We start from the raw sequence: 26,542 nt of genomic DNA, 5'->3' as shown, positions 1-26,542 counted from the left end.
TCCCAAGTTAAGCTCCCGAGCTGGGGTAGGCCATGCGCCTCACGCCAGTGACCACAGGAGCACCATTCTGGGTGGGTATTCTGTTTAATGTCCTCTTCACCAGCAGGCGTTGAACCAGGGGCATGTTCCCCGGCTGCCCAAGAGACCTCAGGTATTGGGAGCAAGCCCTTCACAAGCCAGCAGTGGGGACTGGGGTCCCTGGGTGGTCCCTTCTGGGGTTCAGCAGTTTCCTTCCCCACAAATGGGGTACCTGTCAGAGGCCTGGGAGCCACCCCCTCAGAGCAGGGAGCCCACGTCTGCCTTCTGCACCCGCTCACTCCTGTGAGTGCCATCACAGTACGGGGGTTTCTGGGTGGCCTTGCAGGTACAGAGGGCCACTACACGGGTCTCCTGGGCCTTGAACTTGAGTGGGGATAGGCCAGTGCGTTGGAAGAAGTGGGAGCCATCACAGAAGGGCTGGGAAGGGAAAGAGAGAAGTTAGAGATGCAACCCCACCTGCTGGGCTGAATAGCGCACAGTGTTCAGGGCTCAGGCTCCTGAATGAGACTGCCTGGGCCCCCTAGTTTTACCTCCCTCATCTGCAGTGTGAAGGTAATAGGAGAGCAGTCCCTAGGCAGTAAAACAAATAATGGTTTCTTTTGCATTTTGCCTGTAGGAAGCGTTAGGTAAGTATGAGTCTTTAATGCATTAGTCTCTGGGGGATCCAGAGGGCCAGGATAAAAGGGCAGAATTTTCAAGGTGAAACAGCACTGATAAGTTTTTTGATTTTTGAAGGTTTATTTATTTATTTAATTTTTGAGAGAGAGATGGGGCACAAGTGGGGGGGGGGGCAGAAAGGGGGAGAGAGAGAGAAGCCGGGGTCACCCGAAGCGGGGCTCAAACTTACCCAATTCGGAGCTCAAATTCCCCCGATGCAGGGCTCGAACTCACAAACTGTGAGATGATGACCTGAACTGAAGTCCGATGCTTAACTGACTGAGCAGTTAAAACCCCACTGATAGGTTTTTCTAAAACATCTCTGATGGGGAGTTTGCGTGGCTCAGTCGCTTAAGTGTCCCAACTCTTGGTTTCGGCTCAGGTCATGATCTCAAGGTTCGAGAGTTCGAGCCCCACACAGCATGGAGCTTGCTTGGGATTCTCCATCTCTCCCTCGCTCTCTGCCCCTCCCCAGCTTGTGTGCTCACTCACTCAACTCTCTCTCTCTCAAAATAAGTAAACTTAAAAAAATAATAAAGTAAAATGTCTCGGGGTCTCCACCGGCTCGTGAAATTCATTTCCATCCACATATTCTATGGGTAAAAACTTCTCCGTGTGGGAGACAGCCTGCCATGTACAATGCTTTAAGACTGGGGTATCAGTTTTGTTCGGCTCCAGGAAACATGGGCGCATGTTACGGGGAGTGGATGTTACAGGGAGGAAGGGGATGTCCCACGGGGAACTGGCTGCCTGTTGCAGGAATATATTTCCCATCCTTCCGAAAGCTGCTCAAGCAGAGACTGGGTAATGGAAACTGAGGCCTGCCTTGACTTGCTAGTTAGTTAGGCAGGCCTCCTGACCTTGAGGTCAAGGTAGGGTAGGAGCCGAGATGAGAGAAGTATACAAATAAAACCCAGCAACCTGTCCCAGAGGGCAAAAGCCAAGAAGGCAGAGTGCCAGATTGTGCTAGGCCACACTATGGCTGGCATTCCCTAGAGCTGCTCCACCCTCAAGAGGACCTGCTCAGGGTCAAGAGAGTAGCAAAGTAGGACTTGGGACCCTGGGCTGGGGCACCACATGACACCGCTTGGAGGCGCACATTTCAGAGCTCAGTTTAGGAAGGAAAGGGGCTAAGAGGCTAAGAATGTGGGTCAGGTTCCTGCTGGAAGGAAGGCTCCTCGGGCGGAAGGGAGAGGAAGGTGAGAGCAGGCAAGGCGACCAAGGAAGCCCCATCACTAGAGGCTTTGCAGAAGACACTGGCAAGGGGCACCTGGGGGTCTTCCCAATGTTGGGGTCCAAAGCCTGGGAGCCTTTGGCTCAGATGCTTCCTGGAAGGGGGAAGAGAGGGGGAGAAAGACAACCCAGCCTCTCTCCTTTGAGCGGGGAGTCCAGACCACGCCTCCGAGGGGTCGCCCCAGAAGAGGAGGGCAGAGCCCTCTCAGAACTCAGAGAGACTGAGTTTCCCTCTGGCCTTGTGTCAAACAGTGGATACAGAGAACAGGGAGCTCAGGGCTGTGGGTGGTGGTGCTGGCCAGACAGCATTCTTTCACCCCCAGCCTCCCTTTTTGTGTGTGTGTGGGGGCAGGGGGGAAGGAAGAGGAAGGTCTTGGGCAGGAGCTCCCAGGAGATACCTGCTGTCCCAACCAGGGGTGTCATATGTTAAAGACAGGGGGTAGGGGTCTCTCACCTGCTGCTTGCTGCGGCCACACACACACCACCTGTAGGTTTTCCCAGCCACCAGCTCCACCTTAATGGGTGTCTTCAAGGCCACCACGGACTTGGCTGGCGTTTTAGGGAACCATCGGGCCTGCGGCAAGGGAAGATGAAGGGCTTGGGGTCAGCCCCATGCCCAGCAAGCACTTTCCTGCCTTTGGACTTGTCCAGTTTCCCAGTGGCTTAGGGCAGGCTTCCTCTGCAAGAGGCTGATCTGATGCCACCCCACAAGGACATTCCCCCAGGTTCCCACAGGACACCATAAGGACCCTGAGCTCCAGACAGGGAAGAGATTTCAAGCCCATGTAGGCGCTCCAGCTGGCCTCTGGGCCCAGCTACCTTCCTTTCAACTCCAGGCTCCCACTTGGGGACTAGGAAGGGAAGGGCCAGGATCCTGCCAGCCTAAGCAGGGTCACCTGCACCTGGGGCTGTGTTTATCAGGCACTGCTGTTCCCAGCGTGGAAGCCTGGCTCCCTGCCCTGTGCCCTCTGGTCACCCTACCTCCCCCGAGCCAGTGGGAAGGTGGCTACAGTCAGGGCTTTCTGTGGCTGGAGTCTGGGAAACAGGGCTGACTCTCTCGTTCCTTCTCTGATCTCTAGTTTTAGGGTCTCTGGGACTGGGGGGACTTGGGCGGAGGCAAGGGGAAACTGGGTACTTACCAGCCAGGAGGAGATGCCCCGCCTCTGATTCAGCGTCTGCAAGGTATGCAGGCATGACTAGAAGGTGGTTTGGAAACACACAAAAAGAAAAGAAAGAAAAAGTCAGTGGAAAGCGTTGGACTTCCAAAAGGGTCATCTGGGAGGGACGACAGGACCTGGCGGGGGAAGGGGGAGGTAGCAGAAATAAGAGGGTAAGAAAAAGGGGTCACAAGACAGGAAGTGGAGTTGCTGGAAGGTGCGGGGGCACCCAGCCTGCGCTCAGCGAGGGAGGGCCGCAAGGCGCCCGGCGAAGCGGGACTTGGGGACGCGCAGCCGCGGGACAGCGGGGCGGGGCCCTGGAGGGGCGAAGGGGCGGGGGTGGGCAGGCGGCCGGCGGCGCGGGCTCGGGGTGCTCACCCGGGCCGCGGGCCGCAGGGGCGCCCCCACGCCACCCATGCCGGTCCCCGCCGCTGCGCCGCGCCGGCTCCGCCCCGCGCCCGGGTCACCTCCCGCTCCCGCCCTCCCGGCCGGCCCAGCCCGCCGCGGCCCGGAAGACGCCGCGGGGCTCCGCGCGGGTGGGGGCCGGGGCCTGCGCGGTCCGGTGCCTGCCGCCGCCGGAAGCCCGGCCGCCCTCCCCCACCCCGCCCCGCAGCCTCCCCGGCCCCCCCGGGGGCGTGCGGCGGGGGCCGTCCCGGCGTCCGCTCCGGTTGCTGCGTGCGCGCGGAGCGACCGGCGGGGAGCTTCGCCTCCGCCTTCCTGGCGTCCCCGTGTGGGCGGGGACCTCCCGGGAGCCGGCCTCTCTGGCGGAGGCCGAGGCGGCGGCTCCGTCTCCTCACCCAGGGAACCTGCTTTTTCAACAGATTCCCGCCTGGCCCGGGCGTACACATCACGTCCCTGTGGGTGGGCACAGGTATTTGGGTCTTTGGAGCATACCGGTGCGCGAACTACTCACTCTAAGTGCTTAGAGAAATGGAACCGACCCCCCCCCGCCCCCGCCCCCCTCCCGAGGCTCCCACAGTTGGCACGCCCCTCCCTTTCCCTTCAATAAAGCCAGACAATGCAGGGGTCTTTGGATTTTTTTTTTTTTTTTTGTAAAACATTCTTTTATTAAAAGAACAAGTGCTGTTTACGAACTGCCCTTCGTACAAATAACATCCGTTATACAAAGATACAAGATCCGGGTTATGCACAATTCCAGGCTCGGAAGTGAAAGGAGGGGGCATTGCCTTTTGGGCTGAGGATATAAAGGAGGTTCTAGAAAGAATGTAAAAGGAGCCCCTGGGTTTGCAAACTCTGGCTTCCCCTCCCTGCTCCCCTAGGAAGGGTCTGCTACATTGAGACAGGCTGGGATGGACAGAGGGAAATGGGGCTGGGAGTCAGGGTTTGGGTCTCCAGTCCTGCCACCTGAGTCCCAAGTTGGGCTGGAGGAAGTGAACAAAGGACAATGAAGGCACCCCTCAGTCCCCAACTTTTCAGTAGATCAAGTCAAAGTGGTCGGGAGCTGGACACACTTTGAATCCAGATTGATGTGACTGGAGGGAGCCAGGGTACTGTGCCCTGCCCCCTCCACATTCCCCACTGAAGGGACCTTAATCCCTCTGGGCACCTCTCCCCAGGAAAAATACATCGAGACAGAGGAAAATTGGGAGCAAGCTGCCTACTCCTAACTTTGGCCCACCGCTCACCAGGGAAGATGCTCAAAGTTGGCCAAGGGGAGCCCGTGCCTCTGAAAAGTTGTCTGCATTTCCAGCTCAGGGGGAAAAGGGAAGTGTGGAGGTTACCCTTTCTCAGAGCTGGCCCCTGGCTCTGGCTCCCCTCACTTGTCTAGGCCTTCCCCAGGAGTACTTCCCTAGCCCTCAGTACAGGAATGGGTGGGGTGCTCTCGGCCTCAAGGTTAGGGCACCAGGAGGCAGCAGCAGACCCAGGAGCCTGAGGGGAAGACACACACAAATAGGAAAAACTTAAAAAAAAAAAAAAAAAAAAGCAATCTTTAAAGTGTCATTGTCTATGGAAAGGATCCATCAGCTCTGAGCTAAGACAATCAGTGCTACGTAGATACCCTCCCACCCGGGCACAGCCCTGCACTCACACACACAGGGACAGACAGACAGCCACATGGAGGTGGTGCAGTGGGGGGCAAGAGAGCCCAGGACCAGGAGGCCTGGGTCCTGAGGGCTGGTCCTGGCTCTGCCCCGAGCCCCTGCCCCTCCTAGGCTTGGAGCTATCACCTGTGAAGCAAGGAACTGGCTCAAACCACCCCTAAAGACAGGTCCCTTCCAGCTGTGACATTCATGCACCAGTCGTGACTTCAGAGCTGGACAGGGGTTCTGCATGCACAGCCCTCACACCTCCACACTGAGCGTGATTACACACGAAGCTCTGCTCATGCATTTTCAGACTTCATTTCCGCCCTGCAAACCACATCCTTTCGCTCTGCTAGGTAGAGATATACAAATCTGTGTCTTTTCCCACTCCCCATCCAAACTCGTCCTGGAAAAAGGGACCAAGGCTGGGAAAGGAGGGTGAGGTCAGTATAGCCATTCCCCCTGCATTGGGACCCTGAAGATCTCCAGAACTTTCTTACAAAGCTCCCTCCGAAGAAGGAAATGTACTCTCTCTCTCATGCCTCTCTGTCCCAAACTGAGGGACAACAGCAATCCATACCCAGCCTGGGTCCCTTCTTCAAATCTAACCTACCTGGTGCTGCACCCCAGCCTGGGGAAAGCTGGAAAACAAAAGACTCTTGGAGATGAGAACCCCAGACTCTCGGGTGCTGGGAGGGAGGGGGGAGGTCTTGGTTCCAGTGCACTAAATCATAGGGACCTCTCACTCTCTGCCCCAGCAGCCTTGGAGCGGGTTTACTTTCCTCAGCATCCAGAACAGAAGTTGACCTCAGTTCTTAGTGGGCCGGCCTTGGGCAAGGGTGTGAGTGTGAGTGGGCAACTCTTCTAAGAACCTCTGAAGGTTATTTTTCTTTTCAGTGGTTCGGGGGCAGGGAATTAGAGAGCTTAATAGATGAAGATGAATAAAATGCTGAATTCTATCGTTTCTTCCTAATTGACATTTAGCATTAATAAAAAGTGAGTATTTCTGAGGTCATCACAACTGCCTTCCCCCCTCCCCCCAAGCCCTTGCAAGTGCCTAAGAAATTGCCTCCGAAGGATTCCCACCCACCCCCTCCTTTATCAGCTCCCTAACATCTTACAAAGTCTTATCAACAGGAATATTAATATTATTTTCAGTATCAGAAAAAAACCAGTTGAGCAGCACAGGCAAAAATATATCTGCACTACGTTTCTGTCGTTGCCAAAAATATACACATCTTCTTTTCTTTATTTAAAAAAAAAAAAAAAACCCAACAACAACAAAAACCCAAACGGAAACACACACAAAAAAATCCACACATGCAAACACTGACGAGACATGAGCTTCAGGGAAAGCTGGAAAAGCCTTCTCCTGGCTCCAACCCCAGTGCAACTGAAACACAGACACAGGCTTCACCCTTGCCCTTCTCTCCTGGCTGCCCTACTGGCCCCTCACTCAGCCTTTGCCACCAAAGGCTCTGAGCAGGTGGGGGCTCTTTAAGGTGAGAATTGCCCCCACACCCTGAGGGGGGGGAATAGCTGGTGGGTGAAGGGACAGTTGTCAGGTCAGCTCAAGCTGAAGGCTCCCCTGGTTGGTGGGGGCAGGGGTGGGGGTAGGGTGCAGGGGAGCAAGCTGGCTAATTCAGGGAGGGAGGTTTTCACTAAAGGAAGTGGCACTTTACCCCCCTCCCCTTTGCCCCATCCCCCCATCCCTGGGACTCCCTTCGTGCCAGGGAAGCAGGACAGACCATCAGCGGCTGGGGGGGGGGGCGGGGAGGGGAGGTTTGAGGGGGCACTGAGACCATGTGGGGTCTGGGGGAGGGAAGGCAGGATATTACCCTGATTCAAAGCCCCCAGCCCCCGGTTACTCTCCAATATTGGAGTACTGTTCTGGTTTTGTTAACCATTCACGCCCCAGAAAGGGACCAAAGTTGGTGAGGTGGGGAGGGTGCAAACAGAAGCTGGGAGCCCCCTTCTGGTGCCGCCTCATCTGAGCACTGCTCCTATCCCTGCCCTCGGCTGCCCCAGGTCCAGGGGGAGTCAGACAGACAGACGCGAGCACACACACACACACACACACACACACACATACACACACGCACGCAGACACACATGCACAGGCTCACAGGCACACGCTCTCTGAGTCAGGCAGCTCCATCTTCCCACCCTCCGCACTCCTAAATCCAATAGTGCAAACAAGGGACAGGGCACTAAAGGGGGCTGGGCCTCCTCCCCTGCCCTTCCCCAGCCCGTCACTGGGGGCTCCAGAGAGGTGGGGAGGCCTGGGCTGAGTTTGATGCCATCCTGCCCCTTCCTCAGCTCCCTAGTCTGTGGGCTTTTACAAGCTCAGCTTGTAACCCTTGTTGGGGCGCAGGGGCAAGGGACCGGTGAGACACAGTCCAAGGGATCTCTTCTGCCACCTGCCCAAGTTGGGAAGAAACTGCAGGTAAAGCAGGACTACTCCTTTCATAAGAGATTTCCGCGCAGGGGCAGGCCCAGGGCCTATCCCTCCCCGCCTCTCCCCACTCAAGTGCTGATCCATTTTATGTGGAGGGTCCAACCAACCCCCCACTTATGCCATGGCCCACTTTGCTCTTGGAGGACCTCAAAACATTTGCTGAGAGTGGGGGCTCCTAGGTGGGCTTGGAGCCTGTCCTCCCTCTGAGCCCCTCACAAAGGGGTCAGTGCAGAGGGAGAGGGGGCCAATGGAAGGGGCATCCCTCTCCGTCTCAGTCCTCGGCACCAGGAGCACCCCACACTCCCCAGGCCTCGGCACATGATCTGGGCTAGGCTCTCCAGTGTCTGGGTGCAGGTGCCTGCTCCAGGCTAGGACCCCTCAGGCCAAGATCTGCCCCCTCCATCTGGGGGTCAGGAGGGGCTGGGTGGATTTAGCCTTTTTCCTGGTTGGCTGAGGTTCCTTTGTCAGCGGTCTGGAAAGAGAGGAAGGGAGGCTGGGGGTTTAGGAGGTGTCTGGTCCTAACACCCAGCTGAGAACAGCTGCCTGGGTCAAGGAAGCTGTCGTAGGGTACGGTGAGGGAGCCCCGCTGAAGCCCCTGCCCTGGGCTCTTGGGCTAACGTGTTCTTTATTTCGTGGGTGTTCGTGTGTGTGGGAGGGGGGGAAGCGGGGACGGGGGGCAAGTTGCCCTGCACAAGGGCACCCAGCTAAGCAGGTACGTTCCAGCCAATACCAGCACCCTGGGCTCTGCCTGTATACCTTAAGAGGACAAAGAGAGGAGCTTTCTCCAAATGGGCCACCCAGAGCATCATCTTTTTCTAGCTGGTCCACTCAGAGAAGAAACAGACTTTTCTAACTGGTCTTCCCAGAGGAACACTATTTTCTAATTGGTCCTTTTTCTATTAGCCCATGCTCAGAGTTTATCGTGGATCTAGCCCAGGCCCTGGGGTCTGGAGCAGGGCACTTTGCTGGCCTAGGGGTAGTTTCCTTCCTCCTTCCGATGACACATCTGATGATGTACCTTCTGATGTTCCACCTCTGCCCATCCCGGAGAAGGGAGACAGGAGGACGGCCTTGGGCCCCCTACTCACCCCTCCTTTGGGACCACTGCCGTCCGCCCCCGACAGGCCGAGGAAGGGGTTGGTCTGGGCAGTGAGGACTGGAGGTCCGCCCGCTGCTGCTACTGCTGCGGCCGCAGCTGCTGCAGCCATGAGACTCGTGTTGTTGCCAAGCGAGGGAGCCACCAGGGCTCCGGCGGGCAGCAGAGGTGGGGCAGACGCCGCGGGCAGCAGGCCAGGGGCGCCCGCGGACAGCAACGGGGTGGAGCTTCCTGCCAGCAGGCTGGCCACGGGCAGCTGGGAGCCCCCGGCCATCTGCAGCCGCTGCAGCTCCCGCTTCTGCTGGATCTGCTGGATCATCTGGTAGACAACAGTCTGGTGTTCCTGCAAGGGGGCCACACCACTCGTGGGCCAGTGGCCCCCAGAGCTAGCCTGCCCTGCTTGGTCCAGGCCCCATCCCATCACCCTGGAACTATGAGGAAGGAGACCTGGGGGACCGTCAAGTTTCTGTTTCCATCTCCCTACCTGGGGACTCAAATCTTCCCATCTGGATCAGAAAGCAGTCACTGCCACCAGTGTTTGGCAACTGGGGCACTACAAGTGCCGGAGGCTGTGTAACATCCTTGGCCCCACCCCCTCACTGAATCAGTTCCTGTTGTTACGACAACCACAAATGCCCTGGGGGTGGCACGACCCCAAGTTGAGATATAACTAAGCTAGGTCAACAGTAATCCAGCCCCCCCACCTTTTGTTTTGTTTTGTTTTGTTTCATTTAAGACTCATTTATTTTTGCTTTAAATAGGCAAGGCATTTTCAGTGTTCCAAAAACCAAAACAAAATATCAAGGTTTACCTTAAGAGATCTTGCCCCCACCCCTGTTCCCATCGGGCCCCTATAGGTAACCAGCTGAACTGGTTTCCTGTGTATCTTTCTAATGTTTCTTTAGGGGACAATGATTATGTTTTCTATTTTTTCAACTCTCTCCTCTTTAAAAGGAAGAACTCCTTTTCTCCAAAGGAAATCTTAGCGGAACCCAGCATGTAAGACGGACCCAAAAGGGGCTGCTCTGGTTGAGAGGGTGTCACCTGCTCAGCCACAGACCCTGAAGATCCCCCTGGAGATCCTTGGGGCTGGGATTGGAAATGCTCAGTAACTGAGGACCCACCACCCTCCAGACCTTCTCACTAGGATGTTATCTGGGGCCACTGGAGCACCCCTTCCGCAATGCCCAGGGGCCTGAGAGCAACCCTCATCCCCTTTGCCCCCGCATGCCCCACAGGGGCCCAGCCTGGGGCTGCCCTCCCTCCTTCTATGCCGGCCTGGCCCAGGCTGGCCCAGCCCGACATGGGCCCTCCCCACGGAGCTGGAGCAGGCTGGGAGGGGCGGGCATTACCGGGGTCAGCTGTGGGGAGGCCAGGAGCTGTTGGAGCTGCTGAAGCTGCTGCTCTTGCTGCTGCAGGAGATGTCTCTGCTGCTCGGTTAGGCTGAGACAGGGGGACAAAACACACGCTATGGACAGGGGCAGGGACATACGCCTCCCCCCTCCCCGCCAAGTTCCCGGACTCCCTCAGACCCAGGTGGAGAAAGGCAGGGATGTGCGGTTTTGGAGGGCTACAGAGAAACAGAGCGAGCTCAGGTACTGCCCTGGGAGGGATGCAAGTCAGATGGAAGAGCTTTCCCAAAAGGGAAATCAAGATTGGGGGTGCAAGAAAGAAACCGGCGGCTTCGTCCCTGGAGAGCTACCATCCGGAGGGCACTCACATCTAACACCCGGGGAGTACCTGGGACCAAGAAGTGACTAGATTCTACACCTTGTGAGACTGGAGAACATTTTTCCTTTAAGGGGGACTGTGGGTGTTTGGGGGAGTCCCTCCCAGAGCCAGCCTCCCCGTTCCCTTCCCCAGGCTGAGCTCTCCCTCACCTGTTAAGACAACCTGGCAGCTGCAGCGTGGGGGCCCCGCCAGCCTGGCTCAAGCCCGCAGGGTTGGGGGCGGCAGCCCCATTCAACCCCCCCAGGAGCCCATTGAGGGGCAGGGCCCCGCTGCCCGCCAGCCCCCCCAACAGCCCCTCAGCCATGGGCATGGCCCCCAGTCCCGCTGCCCCCGGTGCCCGACCCAGCCCGTTCTGCGGCTGGGGCGGGAGCGGGGCAGGGGCCCCGGGCAGGGCCAGGGGCAGAGTAGCAGGGCTCTGCTGGAGCAGGGGCAGCGGTGGGGGCGTGCTGTGGAAGGACAGCGACGAGCTGCTGCGGCTGGGGCAGCCTGAGTGTGGGTCCTGGGGAGGGAGGGGGAAGGGAGGGGTCAGAGGGGCAGGGGGCCAGCATGACCTCTCTGGCCCCCGGCCCAGCACCCACCAGCATTCTCACGGAGCACAGCCCCCCTCCACCTCACCCAGCAGAGCCACCCAGGAGAGAGAAGCAAGGCCCAGGCATAAAGGCCACGAATCCAAAGAGTCCTTCACAAATCACGTTTACAAATCACTTCCTGGGGGCCCAGCACCCCTTGCAATCCTGGTTTAATCGTGAACAGTGACGATGGTGGTGGCCATCTAGCGAACCAGAGCCAGGGTTCAATGTGTGACCTGTACCATCTCGTTATTCCCACACATGGGTGAAGCCATTGATTCTTAGACAGGCTCTGTTAACTCTGCAGGCAGGAGAGCAGTGGCTGGAGTGAAAGGCTCAGGTTCAAACTCTATGGTCCACAATTCAATGGCTTCACTGGCTTCTGTGTTAGTTTACTCACAATGTGGGGATGATGGCAGTCCCTACTCCACAAGGTTATTGTGAGGGCTAAACAAGCCAATGCTTTGAAAGCCTCAGCACAGGACGTGATTTCAGAGGGCGAGTCTGTCATTAATATTCGCTATGATGATGACGGTGATTGCGCAAGTATGTTAAGAAGCCAGTTCGATTCCGGTAGCAACCACCACATAACAATAGCGACCGGTACCCCAACCCCCACCAATTACACAGGGGATTATTTTGTGTGAGGCACTGTAATAAGCCCTTCGCAAATACTTCTCAGGAGCCTTCCCTAACCACCTCTTAACTCCAGAAGAACCCTACCCCCACTCTTCCTCACCACCCTCAAATTATTTCCATTTTAGCCCCTTTCCTGGTTCGTGATTATCATTTTCTTGGATTTACAGTCTACCTTCAGGAGCAGGACTGCGTCCGTTTTGCTCACTGATTGCGTAGCCAGTGCCTGGCATCAAAAGTAGGCACCTCGTAATCATTATTTATTGAAGGAATGAACGGATCAGTCAACCAATTGCTCAGCCAATCACTTCACTGCCCAGCCTCCAATAGCTGTAGGGTGGAGATGAGACCAGAAGGCCCTGGCGCTTCCCCTCCTGCCCCCCCCTTGCCTCTCCCCGCGGCGCCCACCTCGGAAGACGTGGACAGAGAGTTGTCCAGGCCAAGGCTGTTCTTCCCCGGGGGGCTCTTGCTGGTGCTTAAGGAATCGCTGCTGCCGGCTGAGGGAGGGGAGCAGGGAAGGAGGTCAAGGGCTGGAATCAGGGCCACGTCGCATCGCCCGGCAGAGGCCCCTACTCCCAGACTGGGTGGGAGTCCCCTTACCTTGGGGAGGCAGGCCATAGGGCCCAGGGACTGGGCCGTTGGCGGCAGGCAGGGCGGCAGGCAGGGCGGGGAAGGGCACAGAGAGCTGCACGTTGAGAATCTGCAGCCGCTCCTTCTTGGCCGTCAGGCTCAGAATCTGTTCCTGAAGCCGCTGGTTTTCCTTCTGCAGCGCGTGCAGTGCCTTCAGCATCTCCACGACTGCGGAGAGAGGGTGAGAGCGCCTGAGCCCGCAGGCCTGGAAACGGGAGGCCAGGCCTGGGGGCGGGGCGAGAGAACCGGAGGCGGGGCCTGGAGGGCGGGGCCTGGAGGAGGAAATCGGTCCGAGACCTAAAAAGAGAAGGCAAGGCGCCTGCTGGCGAGACTTGGGTGAGCTCGGAGAGGCGGGACCTCGGGAGCCGGAGGTGTGAGGACTGGGGGCGGGGCCTGAGGTTCGCGGGTAGAAGCTTGTGATAAGGGTTGTGGAGGCCGGAGGAAGTTGGAGCATAGGAAGGTAAGGGCCAGGAGGCCGCGGGGGCCGAAGGCGGGGTGCACAGGTGGCGGGTCCAGGTGCGGGGCCTAGCAAAGGTTAAATACAGATCAGGCCCGGGTAGCCAAGAGTTAAGGCCGAGGCGGGGCCAAACGCGGAATCTTAAAAGGTCTGGGGACCTCGGAGAACAAGGTGACCGAGTCTGGGGGTCCTAGGGCAGGTCTCCCAGCCCGACTGCACCCCTCCTCACTGTTGACACCGGCCTCGCCGTCGCCCTGCTTCTCCAACAGCTGCTCCATGTTAGTTGTTCCGGGGGCTGCTGGGTCTAATTGGCTGCCCCCGCAGGATGCAGACGCTGTCTGGTCAAAGAGTGCGGGGAGGCTGCTGATGGGGGACCTGGGGTCAGAAGAGAAAACCAGGGTCAGGCTTACCTCACGTCCCCACTCCTGTCTCCCTCCTCCTCCCTCAGGGGTTCCAGTCTTCCCCTTTTGGACCCCACCCTCTCCTGGCGCCCTTCTCTCCGCCCTCTCCTCCCCTCAGTGTCCCTCCAGCCCCGCTCCCAGCCCCTCCCCCAAGCCGCCGCCCCCTCCCTCACATGGAAGACAGACTCTCCTGGGGGGAGGTCCCCCGACACCGGAAGCTGCAGTCCTCCAGGTCTGGCTCTTGGAAGGAGAAGGGGAGCAGGGATCAGCGGGGAAGGGGTGCCGTCGGCCTCACGGTCCCCGCCTGGGAAGTGGTGCGGGATCTGGGACTTTACCGCACACCCCTTTCCCCCAGCATCTCCCCCAACCCCAGACTGGCAGTTCTAGCTCTTAAGACGCTGGTAGCCCTGGCTTAGAAACCTGGCCCCTTGGGAGGCACAGCCAAGGGATCTGGTCTCTTCCCCTTTCTCTAGGCACAAAGGCGGCCGCTGCCTGGCTTCTTTTGGAATCCCCTCCCAATTTCTTTCCTGGTGTCTTCAGGGTTATAGAAATTCGGGGTCTACGCAGTCTTGGATTGAACTTGGGCCCGATACTTGCTATGTGACCTTGGGCTTGAAACTAATATCTCTGAATTGGTTGTGATGAAGATTAAAAATAAGGTAATAAATGTGAAGTGTTAGCTGTCCTGCAGCAAGCCCGTAATAACTGTAGCTATTATAGTTTTGTGCGACTTTTCATATTCATAAACTCACAAGTTAGGTTGCCAAACCTTTTTGTTGGGCCACAGAATTCCAATGTGGGGTTTGGAAAATGTAGTCACCCTGCGCTGTCGGGTCATTAATTCTGGAGTCGGATTCGGCCCCTTTTAGAAAGTTTACCTGAACTGGCGGCCGGGAGGTAGGCTCCGCCCCCTAACCGGCCAGGTGGTGTCTCTGTGCCAATCAGCTCTCTGGGGCTGGGACAACTCTCCCGGGAGAGGGAGGGGCGCTTGTGAGCCTCCCCCTTAACTCCTAAATACCCGGAGAGCAGGTTGCCCAGCTAGTGGACTCCCTAGACGCCCAGCCCAAGGACTTACTAAGAGGCCAGCGGGGAATTACGCTGCAGTGACCAGAGAACGGGGCTTGAAGTCAGGACCAGAACTGAGCTCCAGCTCTGCCCTTCTCTACTTGAACTGCCTTGAGCAAGTCATTAAGCCTTTTTCTTCTGTGAGATGGAGCAGTAGTAATTAATTCTGCCAGGTCCTACCCGTCCCATCAGGGGATTTTAACGTGAAAGTATACCCTGGTTTGCTGTGTGTGGCTTTTTTTTTTTTCAGGGTGGGCAACGGCCAGAGGGAGGGGGCAGCCGGAAAGCCCTCCCATCCTTTCTGGGGTGACATGCAGGTGACGGGTGCCCCTTTGGTCTTTGGGAAGAAAGGGGAATGGGATCAGAGACACGTACCTGTGTGGCTGCTCTCGGCCTGGGTGAGGAGGGGGTTAACGGCACCCATGGGGGTTCCAAAGATGTGGGTAGAAGGAAGGCTAAAGGTAGAGCCAGCCAGAGAAAACACCTGAGGGAAAGGAGGTATAGTCCAGCCTGGTGGTTATTCTTGGATCTAGGGCACAACTGTGTCGGGGGAGGAGGGGATCAGGTAGGTGTACTGGGGAGGAGAGAGGGCCAGTGAGAGGAAGACATTCTCAATCTCTCCCATGGAGACCTGGGGTCCTAGGCAGCCTGTCCCCCACATGTCTAGGGATGGAGGAGCCCAGGAGTAAGGCCTCACCTGAGTGGTGGAGATAGAAGCAGAGGAGGAGGGGAGGGTGCTGGTGAATGGGGAGCGGCTGAGGCGGGGCAGGGCCGAGGTCCCTGGGGGCCCCAGCAGGCTGGAGGAGAGGGGGGTGCTGCAGACAGCTCGCAGCATTCCGCCACTGCCGCCGTGGGAGATGGGGTCCTTATTACTGGTGTAGATGCCTACAGGCAGAAGGAGGACACAGAGGGAAGCTTAGTCACCATTCCCCCTCGCCCTTCCTCCACCAGATGGCTGGGGCAGCCCCTCCCCAGAGAGAACACTCCCCTGGGTCTGGCCACACACAGCAGTCTAATGCTCTCGCTACAAAGATGTCACATCTGCCTGTGACGTCTGCTTGATATACCTGCTTATTAGACTGCCCTGCCCAGACCTGGGGGAGTCCTGGCTTTTCTATTAGGTAGGTCCTGTTGGCAGTCTACCCCAAACTCTCTCACTACAAGCCTGCAGATGATGGGTATGGGGGAGTGTCTTAGAGGTGACTATCTCTTCCCTCCTTTATCTCTGTCTTTTGGAGCAGTTTCTATCATTTCCCTCTCACTGCATGTTTATGCCTCTGTTCCCTCACTAGACTGGCTGGGCCCTGAGATGTCCAAGGGTCACTAACCTGCCCCTAGCAGGGGAGACTCCAGGCTCAGGCTGGGAAGGCTCCCTGAAGGCCCAAAGGTGCGGGAAGCCAGACCACCCAGGCCAGAGCTGACCAGGGAACCTCCGGAGAAGGGTGAAGCAGCAGTGGCAGTAAAGCCGGCCAGCTGGGCACTGGGCAGCGAGGGAGCAGCTGGACCCCCAGCCCCCTCCTTGTTCCGGCTGCCCTTGGGACGTCCCGGTCCATGTCGGCTCCTCTTGCTAGCTTTGTGCTTCTTCTCCTTCAGGCCCGTCTCGGGGGTCTCCTCCGCAGGCGCAGGGGCAGCACTCAGTGTGGGCATCCGCTTGTGGGTGCCTGCTGAGGCCCCGGACCCCGACACGTGGGGAGACTTATAGTCTCCAGGGGACGGGGCCCGGGCCCGGCCCGAGCTGGAGGTGGTGGTGGAGAAGCGCATGATGGGCCCAAAGCCAGAGAAGACCACCTTCTGCTCAAAGAGATCAGCCTTGGGGGGCTCGGGGGCTGAGGGAGAGGGGGGAGCTGAAGGGGTGGGGGCTGCGGGCTTGGAGTACTTGTCCTCCTCTGGCTGCTCCAACTTGGGGAATGCCGAAAAGTCGGGAGAGCTCTGCAGGGACGAGACTGCACAGAGGGAAAACTGAGTTACAGCTGGGCCCCATGTCCCTCCCACCCCACTCCCAAGGGCACTAGCTGGAGAGAGCTCTGGGCAGGGATTGGGGAAGCCACCGTTCCTGTCCCAGCTCTGCCGCTGTCTCTATGTCTTGGGATGAGTGTCCCCAGCTCCGGCTTTCCCACATGTGATAAAAGAGAAGGAGAAGAACTCCTGCCTAACTGATCTCACTGTACTGTAGAGATTATAGGAGATTATTAGTGTTGACACTTTAAAAATGGCACCTTATGGCACAAGTGCAGGGGATAACAAGTGCATACTGTTAGGGCAGCAGAGGAGTGGGACCTGAGAGGGACCGGCTGGGGGAGGGTTTGGAGAGGAGTCATTTGGTGGGGATCTCCCATCTTTAACCAATTTAAGAAGCAAATGAGATGCAAACCAGTATGCAGAGGCCCTTGCTAGAGAAGCTCTGGGCTGGCTGAAGGCTGTCCCACCCCCAGCTTCCTCCAGGATGCCCACACTCACCTGCAGGCTGGAAGGGCCCCCCAGAGGAGGAGGAAGAGGAGGAGGAAGAGGAGGAGGAGGAAGAGGCGGAGGTGAAACTGCTCACACCTTTCCCACTGCTCAGTTTCTTCCCCTTGTGACTCAGGCTATGGCTGGAAGACTTTTTCCCCTTCGAGTCCCTGCTGCTCTCAGAGGTCTCCTGAGTGCTGGCCTCGTGGTGGGAGGAGGAGGAGGCTGAGGAGGGGACCTGAGAAAGGAGGAGAGGGAAAGCTCAAGGCCCGCTGTCCCCCACTCACCCAAACCCGGAAGCGGGGCAGGAGAACACAGGGCTCAGGCTCTACAGGGAGAGCCCAAGTTTGCTTTGGAAAGGACTTGTGGGTGGGGAGCCCAGAACAGGGAAGCGGGTGTGAGGAGAGAGGAGTTGGTCTATCCTTCACCTGAGGCAGAGGAGAGTGAAAATAGTCCCCAAGCCTGTACCGATGTGCCCATCTGATCATTCATCCTTTAAAGAAACGCTTAGTGGTGCCAAGAGGGCTGGACTTGGATGGGCCTGTGCTGGGGAGAGGGACCACTGCCCCGGCCCCATCCTTGAGGCCTCCAGTCACCACCCTGCCCTCCCCGCACACCCTGAGCTGCAGCCCAGCAGATACCCCATTTCCTGGCCACGCTTGTGCCCCTCCTAAACCACCTGAGCTTGCAGTGCCCAGCCCTCTGCCAGGACAGCCTGGCTTCGCTCTCCCCGGGAAACTTCTCATCCTTCCCAATTCAACCTGGAAGTTCATGAAATTCTTCCATGGGGCCACCTGGATCCCTGGGGTGGACCCAGTCACTCTTGTCCCTTAGTTCCAGAGCTCTGTGCACTCACATCAGCCACGTCAACAGTTGCCACACTGTTCTGAAATACACGGTCCCCATGTCTGAGGCTTCCAGCAACCCCTCCGAGGGCAGCAGGGTAGTGGCTGGAGGAGCATGGGCTCTGGGGTCAGGCAGAGCTGGCTATGAGCCTCGTGGGCTCTACCATCTACTGCTGTTACGTTATTCGGTCTCTCAACCTCGCTGAGCTTGTGTCCTTACAAGACCAACTATGCCTCTTTGGAGAGTCACGAGGAGCACAGAGCCAGATACGTAGTATGGGGTCAATAACGATGATGGCTCTGATGCCAGTGGCTGCTATTATTATACCGCAGAGACAGTGTCCTGTGGTAGGTTAAGAGTACAGGCCCTCAAGACTGCCACTCCACTACTTACTAGCTGTGTGCTTTTAGGTAAATTACTTAACTTCTCTGTGCCTCAGCTTCTTCATTTATTGGACAAGGTTAAAGAAAAAACAACACCTAATTCATTGGATTACTTTAAGGATTAAATGAGCTAATAATCCCCACCTACTCCTTCCATCCCCCTGTTCTAGAAGTGACATTGGCATGTGGTGAGTGAGTAAGGCTTCATATTACTGCCAGGGATGGTGTGTTTCCTCCTGGTAGAGACCAGGTATTTAGTACATGAACAAATGCTAGAGGAAGGATGGACAGGGCGATGAGAGCCACCCTTCCCTGGGTGGAGGCCTGGTCTCTGTCTTCCTCTTTGTTCTTTTCAACAGCTGGAGTTCTGAAGGGAGCCAGATGTGGTTCTGAGAGCAAGGGAGGAGAGGGGCTAGGGGGAGGGGTAGCTGAAATGCTGGGGTGGGTGGAGGGGGATGGGCAGAATGCTCCTACATGTCCAAGGGGACAGCTGGCCACTGGGAACTCCCGTATCTCTGGCCATATTTCCACCTGCGTAAAGGCCCCAGGGAAAGGTCAGAGGGCAGGAATGACAAGCTTTTCCAGGTGAGCCCTGGAAAGCAGGCTGGGAGGGGGTTACCGGGAGGGACAGTTGCCACATCACCCTGGAAACCTGACACCTGAGCCTCCTGCTAAGACGCCCAGAGCTCCGCCAACCTCCTCAGGCAGGTGGAGGTGAGCGGGTCGTAGTGGTGACAGGAAGAAGCAGCTTTTCTCCAGGCCCCTGTGCTCCTTCTGTGGGTGGGTGGGTTGTGGGGGGCGGTGGCTGGAAGGAGGGGAAGGAAGGGCTGCTCTGGCTTGGATTAGCGACTCCCTAGCCTCGGGTAGGGCCTGCCGGTTGCTCCTCCAGATGTTGCCCATTTCTGGAGACAGGCCTGACATACCAAGCCCTGGGAAGGGTGGGAAGAGTGGGGGTTTTGGGGTGCTGTCCATGGGCCTGGCCCATGCCACCATGGATTTTGGTTGGGAGCCAGGCTCTGGGCAGGGTCCTGATGTGGGGCAGGGGGGAAAGCGAAGGGGTCCTCTCTGCCTATCTCTGGGGAAACGGGCCCCAGAGCTTGGAGAACCAGCTTGAGTACGGTGCCCGCAGACAACAGCCCAGGGCTGAGGCTCTGTCTGGACAGAGGCAGATGTAAACATCTGGCAGCCAGCAGGCAGGGCAGCACCCCCCACCCCACCCCACCCCTACCCTCCTGGTTGGTCAGTGGTTGGTGGGGCTGAGGAGCACAGGCCCCCGCTGGGCTAGAATAGGGCAATGGAGAGGGGTGGGGTGGGGTGGGCAGCAGAGGCACATTAACCAGAAGCTGCTGAGGCAGTGCCCACAGTCCCTGGCTCACTCTGACCCTCGCGGCGTGCCTCCCTCCCCTACCGTGGCCGTTCCTCCTGGGTGTGGGCAGCAGTACCTTGTCAGCAGTGGGGACCACAGGCGGGGTGAGGATGCTGGGGGGTGACTCAGGCCGCTTCTTGTGCTTCTGTTTAAGGCGTTCTTTGTCCTTTCGACTCTGGGGAGGGAGAAGTGACCAGATACAGGTTGTGGGGGACAGTCTGGGGGAGGATAAACATGACATGTGCATGAGGAGAGGGGTCGCCTCTCAGGGATGGGCTTTGTGGGCATCATCTCCCCTTGTGGAGGGACTGGGGGACTTAGGCTGGAGGAGATCGGCTCAGGCAGGTCGCTCTGAGAGCCAACAGCCCCTCCCCCTCATCCTCACTGCTTGCTAAAAATAGCCTGTCCCATTATCACGCCTGGGACACAGAGCACCACACACATGAGCGTGTACCTGTGAGGGTGTCCACCTGGGGCGTGGAGCCGTGCAGAGGGTTGGGGACCGGGTGCACCGTGATGTATGGCGCGAGGGGACATACAAAACTGGGCTGACACACGGCTAGACTGTGGAGGTGTCTGCAAACGTGTAGGGCCATGTGTTGAGGGCTTGGGAGACACTGTCACGTCACGAGGAGGACATGGAGATACAGAGAGCCCCAGAGAAGCCACGCCCTCATCTTACCCTCCATGCCCCTCCTGTGTCACTTTCTCAGCCTCCTGCTGGCCCTCAGTGGCCTCAGAGAAAGGAAGGGGGCACAGGGGCACCTTGTGGTGGCTTCTTAAAAAAGTTATGTGTTTGCAAGTGTGGGCAGGAGGGGGAGAGGAAGAAGACATTTATTTACCTTCTTCTGGCCCCTTTCATGGTGGGAAGGGTGCTTCTCCTGCTGGGTGGACGGAGAGGCTGACCGGCTTCTCCGGCCAGCAATAAAGCCGCTGCCACCTGCCCCTGTACCACTGCCTCCTGTTCCTCCGCCACCCCCGCTGGCATGCCGGGATGTCTTCTGGGGAAAGAATAGAGAGGAAATGCCAAACCCTCCTTTCGATAGCTTAGGAGAAGATTCCTGAAAGTCAAATGATCCCGGGGGCCAGTTCTTCCCACCCGCCTTGTCACTAAAAGGACCTTGTATCTTCAGTGATGCTCTGCTCAGCAAAAGGCATTCTCTAGCCTTAAATGCCAGCGCTTCCCAAGCTGGCTTATCCAATGCAGATTCAGCAGCCGAGGCCCAGAAGAGCTAGAGGCATCTTGGCCCCAGCAAGGTACTACTGGAGGTAGGACGAGAACCTGGGGCTCTTATTTTCCACCCTCCTCTTTCCAGGGTGCCTCTCGACCCATCTCAGGCAGCCTGAGCCATGGCCCAGCTCTGCCTCTTTCCCTGGGGTAGAGGACAGAGGGGGGCCCTCATGGGGAGTCCCTGCTCCCCTGAACCCCATACCCCTCCTCCCCACCAGCCCAGACACTTCCCTCCAGCCATCAGCTCTTTCTCTCTTGATCCTGGCCCTCCCCCTCCACCAAACACAGTGGTTCCTTCCGTCCCAAAGGACCTGACGCCCCTAAGAAGGGGGAAGTAAACATACGCAACAGCAAAAACCCAGATACGTGATCCTCTGATCCTCGTGCTGCCTCTCCCCCCAGCCAGGGCCTGCCGCCTCCTTCCCTTCACTGCTGATGACTGCCCCCTGCCTGACAGCTTCACCTGTGCCAGACTTGCAGGTGTTTCCTCTAAGGTCACCCACTACCTCCCAACTGCCAAATCCAAGGACTAATTGCAGGCTCCGTCCCACCCAGTTGCTCCCCCGTGGTGGGTACTGCGCCTACCTCGCCAAGCACTAGACTCTCCCCTTCACGGACCCCATCACACCTTGCCCCACCACGTCCTGCTGGGCACTTGAGGATTCCAGCCCAGCCTTCTATACTTGGGCCTGCCACCACTACCCTGCCTGGGGGACAGACAGCCACCAACGCCGAACAGCCCCATTTGGCACCTCCTATTAGCCACACTGAGCTCCCTACCTTGTCCTAAGTCCTCATCGAACCCTGAAACCAAGGTGACCGTATGATTTATGATCCAAACCAGGACACTTTTGAAAACAAAAGGGGAAACTATTAATAATTACACCGGGGTGATGGGCATGAAATGGAACTATCGAGGCCAGAACAGGACGTATGCCAACCCTACAGAAGGCCACTGCACCCCCTGTTCATAGCATTCCCAGGTGTCCAAGCACTGAGAGCCAGGATCCTATGTAGTACCCTGAAATCCTCCTTCTCAGCCACCCCCACATGTGAGCCTGTCTACCTAGAAATCATTCTAGAGTCCAGCCTCACCCCTCCAGCCCTGTCCCTCCCCCCACCCTTCTCACAGCTGTCTCCCAGCCGCCAGCCTCAGCCCTTCAGATCCAGCTTCACAGTGGCTTGCCAGGGCAATCTTCCTAAAAAACAAACCTGATCATGTTACCCTCCTGCTTACGAGCCTGTGGCCTGGGGGTGAGGTCCAAGCTGCATTCCCAGTCCGGCTGCAGCCTCCCCTTGCCAGGACACCCCCTAGTTTCTGGAACATACAGGTCTCTCCACAAACATGGAATAGAACCCCTCCTCCAGCCTCTCCTTGGGCCCCTGAAGCCTAGGGCAGAAGCAAGCCCCGCTCCGGCCCTGCCTGAGCGTCCGGTCATCTCCTGCCTCATCCTCACCAAGCACCGTGTTCTGTTCACAAGTTCTCTTTTCCATCTCAGGACTTTGCCCATGCCAGTCCCTCCCCCTAGGACTCATTTCTTTCTGTCTTTGCTTGGCAGGTCCCCAAGGAGCTTGCAAGTCAAACTGTGTGTTCTGATTCCCACACACTAGCTGTGGGATGTTGCACAACCTAAGTGTGGGTCTTAGTTTACTCATCCGTAAATTGGAACGATACGGTACACCTAGTTCTTAGGGTTGTGGGGAGGACCACATAAAATGACACATGGAGAGAGCTGAGACAGAGGCTGGGGCACAGTAACCCCCTCGGATGTCGGCTCTTACTGCTTCCACCTCCACTCAGCTCAAATGCTGCCTCTTCCTTAAAACCTCCCAGGCTCTGACAGGCAGAGTCTGAGCCTTGCCTTCTGGAATGGACTGCCTGGTTCAGCCCTCTTTCGCCCACCTCGGGCTGGGCTTCAATCTGTTCCTTATCCAGTGGCATGCTCCTCGGGGCAGACACTGGGTTCCTTCCGCCTTTGTCCTACCAGTGCCAGGCACCAGCCTGGCCCAGAGCCCACACCCTCTAAAGCTGACTTAGAGGGTATGGCTGACTGACCCACTCGTGCCCTGGCCGAGGAGACTCACCATTTTGCTGAAGTGGTATTTGCAGTAGCCACAGTACTTGACGTTGTCTACCTCCAGCACTTCCTCCTCGCACAGCAGGCCTGCCATTTGGGCACTAACCGGAAAAAGGTCAGCCTGAGAAGGGTGTGGCCACAGACCAGACCAGCCGCCTTCTCCCCACCCTCTGGGACCACCGCTAGGGTGAGGCCCAGACCATCTGGCGAAATCACCGCCATCACCACCAAAGAGACAGTTGTCCATGGCAAACCTCGGAGCGGGTCGGTGCGGCCGGCCAGGGATCCCGGAGAACCCTGGAGGGGGTGCGGGATGGGCAGGGGTCTCACCAGGTGACGTGGAAAGCTTGCCGACATCCATGGCGGTTACAGGTCATACAGGCTCCTGAGGCTGCCTTGCTCTCCCGGCCCTGCTCCTCGCAGATGTAGCAGGTCTGCAGGACACAGTGCAATTGTCCCCTCCTCCCTTCTACCTGAGGGATCCCTTGGCCTTCTCCTCCACTCTATTCTCTCCCCGTGATCCTAGGTCGGTGCCATCCAGTGGAAGATTTTGCGACGATGGAAATTTTCCCTACCTTGCTGTCCAAATACAGTAGCCACGAACCACACAGACTACTGAACACCTGACAGGTGGCTCGTGTGACTGAGGAGTTGAATTTTAAATTGTGTTTAATTTCAATTAGTTTACATCACCACGTGTAGCCGGTGGAGACTAGATTGGATGGCACCATCCTTGGGCGGGGAGCCCTGTAAGGCCGGGGACTATGTCTGCCTTGCTCACAGGGAGCTTATGCCCACCTCTGGGACTCTGCACGTTGTTCCTTCTGCCTGGACCTGGAACCCCATCCTCCTCAAGGCTGGCCTCAGCCTAAATGTCGCTTTCCCTGACCGATTTATCTGATGTAAGTGCCCCCGCCCCACCCCACAAGGTATTTATTTCAGTACTTTGTTTGTTTTCTTCACAGCACTTACCACAAACTGCGTTTTTGTTTTTTTTTTTTTATTTGCCTGTTTATTGATATTTACAGCCTTCCCACACAGAAGTGCGGGTTCCATGGGGCAGGGACCACATCTGTTTTGAGTACCTCAGCCCAGGTTCGGCACATAGTAGGCATTGAGTAAAACGTGTCCAGCCAATGAGCAAGTGAACTGCTTGCTAAGGTCCACCCACTGGACCTTGCAGTATTACCGCAAGGGAGCCTACTGCTTCACTTTGAGCCCCAGAGCATAAGCACGTGCCAGTCAGTGGCAGGTGCCTACCCACCTCCTGAGTCCCCCCTTCGGCTGGACAGAATCAAAGGACACTGGATGGAGAGAGAGAAATGGAGGGACCCAAGGACGGCGGGCCGGGGCGCGGAGCGGGGGCTGGTACAGGGCATGGCACGGGCGGCTGACCTTGTTGAAGCGATCGTGAGGCACGTACTGCAGCACAATGGGCTCCATGGTGAGCACGTTGGCAAACTGCACCTCCGGGATGTAGAGGGCACATACCACGTGGGCCCAGCCTGGGGTGGCGGGGGGCTGGCCTCAGGTGCCATGGCAAGCCTCAGACCCTGGCCCCTCACAACCCCACACTGCGGACAGTCCCCTCCTCCACAGCCTTCCCATCAGACTCCGACCTCCATCCCCACCCTGCCCCCCTCCCCCCTGCAGTCCACTCCTGACTTCCCAGACCCTGCTCAGGGGGCCTTGCTGACCTCAACCGATGAACTCTGGGGCTCAGGGACCCCCTCACCTCCATTATCAGTCCTCTTCAATGCCCCGTCTTTGTGTGGGCACAGCTCACACCTCTGCCAATGCAAGGGGGCACAGGGATTTGGAGGGGGGTTCCAAAAAGGAGTGGGGGAATCTGCTGAGCTGGGCCCTTCCTCAACACACTCAGAGGGCCCCAGGACGAAATAAGCTGTCTACGGGGGATGTGTAGGGATCTGGAAGAAACGGGATTGCCCATGAGTGGTAACTGTCGGAGATGAGTGATGGGGACAGGAGGTTCATTGTAGTATTCCCTCCACTTTTGTACATGTTGGAAACTTTCCATAATAAAAAGTTCAAACAAACTAACAAAAATAAAAAGCTCAGTGCAGGAGGTGGCGCAGAGTGAAGGATGAGCTGCGGGAGAGCTGGGTTGGTGATAGATGTGCAGGAAACAGGAAGTCCTGTGTGACAGTCCCACCCCAGCCTCAGCCTCAGCGTCCCCTAGTTTAACTGCGAGGAGACGCTCAGGTGTACAGAAGTGGGGAGGGAGTCTCAAACTCACCACCCTGGCTGCTCGCTCCTGAGATTCACATTTCCGGCAGAACCAGGGTCCCGTTGGCACCTGGACGATGCCATAGCAAGCTGGGGGTTGCGGAGAAGAATTGCCAAGTCAGCCCTGGTTTTTCCCAGAGCAACTGGGGGAAGAGGGTAACTCTAAGGGTTGCGTGGGGGGGGGGGTTGTTGTTCCCCTGTCTGGAGTCACTCACTAGACAGCAGGACCACAAGGAATGCCCCACAGCACATGGCCAGCCTTCAACCACACAACCAAACACTCCTGGCAGGGGTGAGAAGTCTGAGCCCTTGACCTTAAACTTCTAGAAGACTCCCTACCCCATGCTCTTTCTGGACCTGTTTCCCAACTCCTGCCTGGGAAGAGTCCTCATCATCAGGAATAGAGGAAACCAGAGGGACAACATTTACAACAGTCAAACACGTTTTGTTGTTATGGGGAGGGGGGGGGCATTTCTTAAAGGGCCAGTAAGAGAAGAGGTGGGGAAGTAGGGGGTCCAGGGACCTCATCTTAAGCCTGTAACTGTAATAGGTACAGGTCAAAAGGCAAGGCCAAGGGCAGGTGCAAGTGCAGGTAACCAATAGGAGAGTGGCGGGAAGAGCGGGCAGCGATAGCATTAAGGGTTGTCACGGGAAGGGGAGGGGGGGGGGCAGCTGGCTGTGCCAGACAAGCCGGAGATGCCAGCCTGCGCCCTCGGCAAGACTCCTCAAGGAGTTAACTCCCGAACCATGTGCTGTTGGGGTAAACTCCAAACCTCCCTCTTCTCTTCCCGGCCCCCTGCACAACCTCGCTCCTATCCGCAGCTCTTCCCGGAGGATTTTAGGAGTCCCTTCTCCCCTGGGACCCTTCTCCTCCCTTCCCAATTCCGCTCCTCCCAGTATCCGGAAGCGGGAGGGGGGGGATGACCCCCCCTTGACCTCTCCCTCCGGGAGCCGGGACCAAAATAACCGGGCGGGAGGGGACACCTCGCAGGTAAACATTCCCCCAGCAGCCCCGACACTGGCGGTGTGGGGCGCCGAGAGTGCACTCACTGCCCCCTAGTCTGTCCCCAAACTCCCTCAACTTGGGGTGGGGGGCGCGGGACTGGAACAATAGGCAAGAAAACAATGCCTGACCCGGTCCTCCAGGACCGGGCGGGGGGAGCCCCCTGACGCCTCCCTTCCCTTCAGGTGGGGTGGGGGAGGGGCGCCCGAGCCCCAGGAGGTCCCCGGAGGGCGCGGCCGGGGGCTCCCTGCTCGCGCCGCCCCCGGGGTCCCGCCGCCCCCCGCGGGCCACCCCCGTACCTTGGTGGACAGCCACGCTGCACGCGTGCCCATCACAGTAGACCAGCGGGTTCTCGGCCCAGCCCCTCTCGTCCGAACATACGCAGCAGCCTCCTACCATCTCCTTCATACTCCCATGAGCTCCCTCCGGGGCTGGGGCGGGGGGCCGGCCGGCGGGGGTCGGGGGTCAGGGGGGGAGGGAGGGAGCGGGGGGCCGCGCGCCTCCTCGCTCCCTCCTCCTCCTCCTCCGCCGCCGCCGCTTCTTTTCTTTGCCTCCTCCTTCCTCCTCCTCGGCGTCCTCCTCCTCCTCCTCCTCGCTCGCTCTGTCTGGCCGCCCCCCCCGCCGTGCTCTCGCCCTCATGCCCCGACGGGCCCCCCCCCCCCGCAACAATGAGACCCGCGCGCCGGGTTCGCCCCCTCCGCGCCGCGCGCCCGGCTACCAGGGCCGCCCGGCCGCCGCACAGCCCGGGCCCGGCGGGGGAGGCGCCGAG

General features: G+C 58.0%; 1 protein-coding gene across 6 annotated transcripts; it reads right to left on the bottom strand.

Annotated features, from left to right (window-relative positions):
• Positions 1-65: 65 nt before the first annotated feature.
• On the bottom strand, positions 66-26,220 carry MLLT6 (MLLT6, PHD finger containing). Of its 6 annotated transcripts, none has more exons than XM_042965896.1 (22): positions 26,073-26,220; positions 24,781-24,860; positions 24,259-24,313; positions 23,919-24,028; positions 22,854-22,957; positions 22,531-22,624; positions 20,057-20,215; positions 19,291-19,389; positions 16,632-16,857; positions 15,503-16,117; positions 14,872-15,059; positions 14,550-14,658; positions 13,283-13,349; positions 12,938-13,083; positions 12,222-12,419; positions 12,030-12,118; positions 10,566-10,915; positions 10,038-10,128; positions 8,678-9,028; positions 3,069-3,125; positions 2,384-2,503; positions 66-456 (listed from the first exon to the last, which is right to left on the bottom strand). In XM_042965896.1, exons 1-22 carry the CDS (start codon positions 26,179-26,181, stop codon positions 277-279), a joined length of 3,597 nt encoding a protein of 1,198 aa, XP_042821830.1. In that variant the 5' UTR covers positions 26,182-26,220; the 3' UTR covers positions 66-276. The 6 variants fall into 6 exon arrangements, with proteins under 6 accessions (XP_042821830.1, XP_042821832.1, XP_042821831.1 ...); XM_042965898.1 differs by having other exon boundaries at positions 16,719-16,857; XM_042965897.1 differs by having other exon boundaries at positions 20,057-20,212.
• Positions 26,221-26,542: the final 322 nt, after the last annotated feature.

The sequence above is a fragment of the Panthera tigris genome, chromosome E1 (assembly GCF_018350195.1).
Source record: "Panthera tigris isolate Pti1 chromosome E1, P.tigris_Pti1_mat1.1, whole genome shotgun sequence".
NCBI lineage: Eukaryota > Metazoa > Chordata > Mammalia > Carnivora > Felidae > Panthera > Panthera tigris.
Note: the sequence above shows the minus strand (reverse complement) of the source record. Positions and strands in the feature narration are given on the sequence as shown.